Source organism: Sceloporus undulatus, chromosome 1 (assembly GCF_019175285.1).
Source record: "Sceloporus undulatus isolate JIND9_A2432 ecotype Alabama chromosome 1, SceUnd_v1.1, whole genome shotgun sequence".
Lineage (NCBI taxonomy): Eukaryota > Metazoa > Chordata > Lepidosauria > Squamata > Phrynosomatidae > Sceloporus > Sceloporus undulatus.
Genome location: NC_056522.1, coordinates 339,120,302 through 339,129,336, shown reverse-complemented (window position 1 = coordinate 339,129,336; position 9,035 = coordinate 339,120,302). Strand labels below are relative to the sequence as shown.

Genomic DNA, 9,035 nt, shown 5'->3' with positions numbered 1-9,035 from the left:
ATTATTATTATTATTATTATTATTATTATTATTATTATTATTATTATTATTTCCCTAAGAGAACACTTTTCTAGACATCTGTAGGTCCTCCAGTGTGACTCTATGGTCAACTTTCACCAGAAGGTGAGCACAGAATTATGCTGGAGAACCTATAGATGTCTATAGAGAACATAATTTTTCAGTGACAGGGGCAAATACAGTGATCCACAAATAATCAAATCCGCAAATGCTTAACCTGCACATGTGGAAGGATGACTATATTCGTAACAGTTAGACAAAACAATTAAAGAGCTCTTATGGAACCTGCAAAATGAAAAGAAAAATATGACTACCCCTTTTTACATTAGATATTTCAAGGAAAATCTCTCTATTCTACACTGAAAACATTTAAATCTGATCTCTTCCAAGGGATCAAACTACAAACTTTTAGCATTTTCAAGACATACTGTTAGTCCTCTCTGGATTATAATTCCTGTTAACAGAAAATGTTAGGAAAAACTTTAACCAGATTCAACTATGAATAAGTTCAGTATTGACAGTTGTCAAAAATGGCTAAGAAATTCTTAAACAGTAATTTATATACTGCATTCTCTTCAACTGGGTAAAATGGCAGGAACAGGTAGAGTAAAGGGAGTGGTTGGAGGCAAACAGTTGTATTTTACTAAAGACAGAATCCCTGTTAGTCACAGTAGTAAAATACATTTGTTGCTGGGACAGGTTGATGAATTTCCCTACCAATTCACTCTCTTCTTCTTCAGCATCTTTTTTTTCTTCATCTTTCTGATCTTCAATGTTGGCATCAAAATCTTCCATCTCCACCTAAGACAATACAAAATAAAAATGGATTTAAGACAAGATGAAGGTTTATACTTAGGCATATATAAGTATATCTACTTATAAAATGTACCTGTGAAAGACACTGCAGCAGTGACAATGCATTCAAACAACAAACACACATTTTCTGAGATTCACTCAAAGATCGTGATACAGTATAAGATCTGAATTCTAGGCTTTCTTTTATTTCTTAACTAAGAATGAGAGGAAAATGTTTCAGCTTGCTTCTCTTTTCTACATACATTCACATACCAAGTGATATGTTGCTACTAACTTTTTTGGTTTAAAAACAGCCTGAAATGAACACACACTATAGAGAATGCCCATAATGATGCCTTATTTATATAAGTAGACAGATTTAAAATACATGAGCACATGAATGTCTTCAGAAACATTCCTTGTATAATATGTATTTTCTTATCTACACAGTATGTGTCTTTGTAAACCTCTTTACGATTCAAAGGTAGCAGCTTACATTGTCATAGAATGAAGCTTATTAACTCTTGAGGTATTCTCTTTCACATAGTGAGGATCTTCACTAATTTCTTACTGCTCCTTTTACTGTTATCTTAGGGCCTGATCAGACAGGCCAAAATAAAGCTACTTCGGGTCACTTTGAAGGGATGCTGTTTAAATTATGCATGCTCCAATCCTAAGGACTGGAGCGCAGCTTTGGCATAGCTTCTGGCCTCTTAAGATGCCTGTGTCATTTAAACAGCATACATCCAAAGTGACCTGAAACAGCTTTATTTTGGCCTGTTTGTTCAGGCCCACTGTCAAACTACTGCAAATTGCTATGAATTCTCTCATAAGAATAATGTGACTGCCTTAAAAGTTAGCAATTTCCCAAGAATTTTAACACTTTCCAGATTATAACTTCACTAAACAATGTCTTGTTCAATCTGCACTTAAACTCCACATTATTTATTTATTTATTTGTTTATTTGTATCCTGCTCTTTTCCCAGGACTGGGACTCAGAGCGGCTTCACAGCATTAAAAAACAAACAAACAATAAGTACAATTAAAAACATTAAAATAAATAAATAAATAAATAAATAAATGACGTACATTTAAAAAGAATGATTAAACTAGTCCAACATCCCAGCCTGTCATTATTATTATTATTAACCTTTATTTATGTAGCGCTGTAAATTTACACAGCGCTGTACATGCAATCTTTTTAGTTAGACGGATCCCTGCCCTCGGGCTTACAATCTAAAAAGACATGACACAGAAGGAGAAGGGAGTGGTGGAGGGAAAGGGTAAGAGGTCCAGCAGTTCCTCTCTACCTCCGAGGCCTGGACCAAGGCAGATGGACTGGAGGGAGGGCTTGGCTTCATAATGGATGGTTAATCATTTTTCAGGGAAAATACATACTCTCAAGTAGGATAATGCATATACAGTACATAGCAATACAGGAAATGGTTTGATAAACAGGCACCAAAAGAACATCAAATAGTATAGCAATTCCCTATATGCCTGTGTGAACAGGTAGGTCTTCACCTGCCGGTGGAAGGCCATCAAGGAGGGAGCCGTTCTGATCTCCCTGGGCAAGGAGTTCCAGAGTCTAGGGGCAGCCACTGAGAAGGCCCTCTCTCGTGTCCCCACCAACCATGTTTGTGATGGTGTTGGGACGGAGAGAAGGGCTTCTCCAGAGGATCTTAGAGTCCAGGCTGGTTCATACCAGGAGAAACGGTCTGCCAAATAGTGTGGACCTGAGCCATGTAGGGTTTTGTAGGTAATAACCAGCACCTTGAATTGTACCCGGAAACAAACTGGCAGCCAATGAAGCTGTTTCAACAGGGACATTGTATAGTCTCTGTAATCTGCCCCGTTAATAGCCTGGCAGCAGCTCTTTAAACCAGCTGAAATTTCCGAACACTTTTCAAAGGCAGCCCCATGTAGAGTCCATTACAGTAGTCCAAACGGGATGTAACCAAGGCATGTACCACCATGGCCAAATCTGGCTTCTCAAGGAATGGGTGCAGCTGGCGTACAAGTTTTAAATGTGCAAAAGCACTCCTGGTCACAGCAGAGACCTGGGCCTACAGGTTCAAAGCTGAGTCCAAGAATACCCCCAAACTGCGAACCTGTGCCTTCAGGGGGAGTGTGACCCCATCTAACACAGGCTGGAGCCCTATTCCCTGATCTGCCTTCCGACTGACGAGAAGCACCTCTGTCTTGTCTGGATTAAGTTTCGTTTGCTCTCATCCAGTCCATTACTGAAGACAGACACTGGTTTAGGACCAGGACAGCCTCCTTGGATTGAGGTGGGAAGGAGTAGTAGAACTGAGTGTCATCTGCATATTGATGACACTGCACCCCATAAACATTCGTTTCTACTTTAATAAGCACAGTTCACATTTCCCCCTGTCACTTGTATTTATATGCATAAATTAAGATTCTTGCAAATCTCACCTCTTCAATAGCAGCATCCTGTAGTAAAGAACGAATATCTAAACGTATCATATGACGAGGTGCTACCTCCCAATGGTCAGCCATCTGCAAAATGAAAATGAGACTTAAGGATCTACAACATACAATTTTTTCAGAAGAAACTTAGAGTGCACCCACGCAGTACACTAGTGCACTATACATGGCTTCAAGCTTATGCTGAAGCTGCACAACAATAAAGTGTATGGCGTGCTGCCACGAGCATGTGCCCCATTGTTTTCATACACGGAATTCGCCATATGCCGGGGGGGGGATCTGGAATGGATCCCCTGCGTAAGGGAAGGGCCCACTGTATTATCTTTGGTTAGGAATTTAACTTTTCCCTAAATACAAACAGATTAGAATTTTGACATATGTACATGTGCACATGTGTTTGTGCAAAAGTGTTCTATTCTAAAATTTATAAGTGTTTATCCACTAAATGCTGCTATCAGCTCAATTACCACCCTGCAGTAGACTTTCAAATCAGAACAGGCTGAATGATAAAAAGGTAAGCAAAAGAAATAAGCTTACATGATACTTTGGCTAGCAAAATAAATATTAAAAGATTATGACCTTGCACAAATCCTTTCATGAGAGACAGATATGCCCACCCGCCCCCCGACGCCCTCAGAAAAAAAATTTCAGAGATTTCTGTGCCTTTGCATCTTTATATAATTACCTTATTAATTTCCTTGAGCTTGCGTCCATGGACATTTCTCTTGCAACAGGTCTGGTTGTCAGCAGTTATTTCAGCCAAGTAAACCTAGAATGCAGGAAGAAAAGAGAGTTTTGATCAAAACCAACATGGTCCACAATCCATAAAAAGTGTTTTCCAGTGTAAGTTGGGTGTACAAAGGAATAGACTAGGCTGAAATAATATGTGTGAACTGTTAGGATCCGTTTGGACTCTCCAAACTAGAAATCTAGTGGCCTTAAGGCTCATGTCTATTCATTATTTCCTGAATCTTCATGCCTCTTTATTAGTGATGTTTTTAAAGTGTTAACTGGTCAACCATCATAACCACACAATACAATCATACTACAGTCAGCCCTCTGTATCCACAGATTCTTTATCCACGGATTCAAGTGTCCATGGCTTGAAAATATTAAAAATTATATAAATTCCAAAAAGCAAACCTTGATTTTGCCATTTTATATTAGGGAGGTCATTTTACTATGCCATTGTATTTAATGAGATTTGAGCATCTACCGATTCTGATATCCATGCAGGGTCCTGGAACCTAACCCCAGTGGATACCAAGGGCACACTGTACAAAGAAAAAACACTGTAAACATAAATTGACAATCAAATCATTCTTCAGTACATGACATAAACCACATTAAGGAAAAACTTGACTACAGCAAGGTAAATATTGCCAGAACTGAAATGAATTTTGTCAGCTGGCCAAAAACCTAATGATGGCTGTGCCCCTAGAAACCTGATAGTTCTAGCTCCCATGGCTTGGCTAGATATGTTGCCAGGTAAGACATAGAAGTCTGCCTGGGCAACTATCTAATTCAGGTCTTGCTCTTGAGATTCATTAACCTTGCATTTTGCTTTCTGCTTTCTTTTTGCTTTCCTTCTCTGCTACCTCAGAGTGTACAATACCCTTGGAGGGATACCTTGAACCCAACTCAGGCTAGTGAAAGAAACATGGAAATTTGCCTTACATTAATGGCTATTCCAGTTTAATGCTGTCTGTACTGACTGGAGTAGCTGCCAAGGTTTCAAATGGAAATCTTTTGCAGCCAGATCTGACAATAACACAAACTCAACCTAGAAACTTTTGTATGTAAAGCGTATGCTCTTCCACTAAGGTCTCAATAATACCTTGAGGTTTGCATCCGCAAGTATTGGTATTCGCAGGCATTGTCAGCCTTCTATCCTATAGATATCTAAGTGTAGTTTTGTTTTGACTACTTATTGTCTGGCATTGACATTCATAGTTCGAAGTCACTCAAAGTCTATTTTATAAATGCTAATTAGAGGGATTATCCAAGAATGTGTACCTCAAATCCTTTCGTTTTTGCAGCACTCCAGAACTGCTCAAAGTGGCGTACTCTGTCATTGATGGCATCAAGAATAATAAAAGGAAAGAATCCATCATCCAAAGTCTTTTTGAAGGTTTTGAACAAGCTAGCACGATAGACCTCTTCCATATCAGCTTCATATTCATACTCCAACATCTGCTCCAGAAAAAAGGATAGCTTGGTGAAATGACCTAATATTCCTTCTAGAAGAGCTTGTGTGCACTGAAAATATTACATATACTGTTCACCTAAATCACAGAATTAATGGTGATTAAATGAAAAGGGAGTGTGAGTTGGGTATCAACTGCATGTTAATCATACCCTACTCTGGATGAACACTCTCAATGAAGCAGAAGGGGGAAAGGCAGAAAAGAGTAGAAATCCATGACACAGGTGGTGATGAGCAAAACGGCAAGCCTGTAGCACTACATCTTGGAATATGATCACTGGATGGGCATGGAAACATACTAAAATATGATCTTGATTTCCATTTTGGATAAACAATCCAGAAGATTGCCATGGTTGATGGTACTGAAAGCGCCTAGCTGATCGTGGAGAAATCAACAGTGATTCATTATCCTGTCACTCTTCTGCATAGACTGACCATTTCAATCCAAACATTAGGTATAAAATATAATTAATGGGTTAAAGCAGCGATATTTAAACTTTTTACCCTTAGGACTGCCCTTTACATCTACACATGGATGTTGTTCCCCTGACTCAATACAGTATATGAATAATCATATATTATATTTAGGTACAGTAGGCCCTTGGTATACGCGGGGGAATCCGTTCCGGACGCCCTCCCTTTGCATATCCAAATCTGCGTATGCTCAAGTCTCATTGTCCCCAATGATGGTGCACGTCCAAGCGTGCTGCCATTGGGAACATAAGTTCCTCTCCTCCCCTCCTCTTTCCCTCCCTTCTTCCTTCCTTCCCTCCCTCCCTCCCTCATTCCTTCCCTCCCTGCCTCTGCCTCCTCGCCGCCGCCACCACAGTAAAGGCTAGGTGGTGGTGCTGGAGGCTAAGAGGCCCTTCCGCAGTGGTGGCGGTGAGGAACCTAAGGCGGCAAGAAGGCCAGGTGGCAGTGCTGGAGGCCAAGCCTCGTCCTCCTCATCACTGCTTGAACCGCCAAGGAAGGGCCAGGTGGTGACCTGGAGACTTCTTGGCCTCCAACACCACCACCCGGCCTTTCCCACGGTGAAGGCGGCGAGGAGGATGTAAGCAGGGAGGGAAGGAACAAGGGAGGGAGGCAGGGAAGGAAGGAAGGAGGGAAAGAGGAGGGGAGGATAGGGAGTTTTGTCCCCAATGGGTTTGCCATCTGCGGATGCTCAAGTCCGCGCATGGCAAATCCGCATATAAGGAGGGCCCACTGTATATTACATTATAGTATGCATATATTGTATTTAGTATGCATATTTTCGTTTGCACATTTGAGAACTCCTGGAGAACAGGAGAAATCCCAGCAGACTGGAGGAGGGCAAACATTGTCTCCATCTTCAAAAAGGGAAAAAAGAGGAACCCAACAATTATCGCCCAGTTAGCCTGACATCAATGCCAGGAAAGATTCTAGAGCAGATCATTAAACAGAGAGTCTGTGAACAACTAGAAGGCAATTCCATAATCACAAAAAGTCAACATGGGTTTCAGAGAAACAAGTCATGACAGACAAATCTGATCTCTTTTTTTTAATATAAAATTAGCAGCTTGGTAGATAAAAGGAATGCCGTGGATATAGCATATCTTGATTTCAGTAAGGCCTTTGACAAGGTTCCCCATGATATTCTAGAAAACAAGCTGGTGGGCTAGACAAATTAACTGTTGCATGGATTTGTAACTGGTTGACCAGCCGAACCCAAAGGGTGCTCAGCAATGGCTCCTTTTCATCCTGGAGAGAAGTGACCAGTGGGGTTTGACAGGGTTCTGTCCTGGGCTCAGTGCTATTCAACATCTTTATCAATAATAATGACTTGGATGACAAAACTGGAGGTATACTTATCAACTTTGCAGATGACACCAAATCAGGATGAGTAGTTAATACCCCAGTGGACAGGATCAAAATTCAAAATGACCTAAATAACCTAGAAAGCTGGGTCAAAGCTAACAAAATGAAATTCAATACGGAGAAATGCAAGGTACTACACTTAGGGCAGAAAAACGAAATGCACAGATATAGGATGGGGGACATCCGGCTGAACGAGACTACATGCGTAAGGGATCTAGGAGTCCAAGTAGACCACAAGTTGAACATGGGTTAACAGTTTGATGCGGCAGCTAAAAATAGTGACTAGATCAAGGGAAATAATAGTGCCACTCTATTCTGCCTTGGTCAGGCCCCACCTGGAAGACTGTGTCCAGTTCTGGTCACCACAATTCAAAAAGAACGTTGAGAAACGAGCGTGTCCAAAGGAGGGCAACTAAAATGGTGAAGGATCTTGAAACCATGCCCTATGAGGAACAACTCAGGGAGCTGGGGATGTTTAGTCTGACGAACATTAAGAGGGGATATGATAGCCCTGTTTAAATAATTGAAGGGATGTCATACTGAGGAGGGAGCAAGCTTGTTTTCTGCTGCTCCAGAGAACAGGACCCGGAACCATGGATGCAAGCTACAGGAAAAGAGATTCCACTTCAACATTAGGATGAACTTCCTGACAGTAAGGGCTGTTCGACAGTAGAACATACTCCATCAGAGTGGTGGAGTCTTCCTCCTTGGAAGTCTTTAAACAGAGGCTGGATGGCCATCTGTCAGGTATGCCTTGATAGAGAGTTCCTGCATGGGTTGGACTGGATGGCCATTGTGGTCTCTTCCAATTCTGATTCTATGATGCTATTTATCTATATTTATATTTTAATATTTTTAACGGAAGTAACATTGTTGAAATTAAAACAGTTGTATTTAAGTAAATTCAATATTTCACTCAATGCATGTATAAATTTTACACATAAAAGAGTTTGGGAAAAAGAGGACGAGGACAGACCAGGGCCTGCAAATTTCACACCCTGTCCCTATCAACTCTGGCGCACACCCCAGGGGTCCCATCCCACCATTTGAGAACAACTGGGTTAAAGGAAATCAGTTAGTCAGTCATAATTCATTACAGTCCATAGACTTAAAATTTAAGCATTCAATCAAAATATACATGTCTCAAATTCTCTAAAATTAAATTCCCCACAAAAATACAAGTATCACAGGAGTTCCTCAACTCTAAATCATTATTAGCTAGGTCAGCCAGGCCCACTCCAACATTGATTTTTTTTTTAAAAAAAAGGAAATTCAATGCTAGCGAATAGTTGTTCAAAATATTAGAGCTTCTTCAACAGGGGTCTCAAAACTCACTCTTTCAAGGCAGGTTTGAGAATCACTGTCATTGGCCCAAAACCCACTGCACAAATAATCCAGTTTGGGACTGTTTTAACTGCCCTGGCTCAATGTTAGGGAATTCTGGGAACTGTAGTTTTGTGAGACATTTAGCCTTCTCTGTTAGAGAGCTCTGGTGCCACAATAAATTACAGTTCCCAGAATTCCCTAGCACTGAGCCAGGGCAGTTAAAGTGGTCTCAAACTGGATTATTTCTGCAGTATGTTTTGGACCTTAGTAAAACATTTACCACCTCCAAAGCCCAAGCAGGTTTCCGCTGTTGCTTAGAAATTATCAGTCAAGATAAGAACAGGTTGCTCACCTGTAACTGTGTTTCTTTGAGTGGTCATCTGCGAATTCACACAAATGGGT

The 9,035-nt window shown here is 40.7% G+C and overlaps 1 protein-coding gene across 3 annotated transcripts in view; it reads right to left on the bottom strand.

Annotated features, from left to right (window-relative positions):
• YLPM1 (YLP motif containing 1) overlaps nucleotides 1–9,035 on the bottom strand; it is a 91,172-nt gene that overhangs the window by 24,898 nt on the left and 57,239 nt on the right. For all 3 annotated transcript variants that reach the window (XM_042448299.1, XM_042448316.1, XM_042448307.1), the window contains 4 exons: nucleotides 5,282–5,458; nucleotides 3,951–4,034; nucleotides 3,254–3,337; nucleotides 736–819 (listed from right to left, as the gene is read on the bottom strand). In XM_042448299.1, the coding sequence (XP_042304233.1) occupies nucleotides 736–819; nucleotides 3,254–3,337; nucleotides 3,951–4,034; nucleotides 5,282–5,458 (429 nt within the window). The remainder of the gene's footprint in view (nucleotides 1–735; nucleotides 820–3,253; nucleotides 3,338–3,950; nucleotides 4,035–5,281; nucleotides 5,459–9,035) is intronic.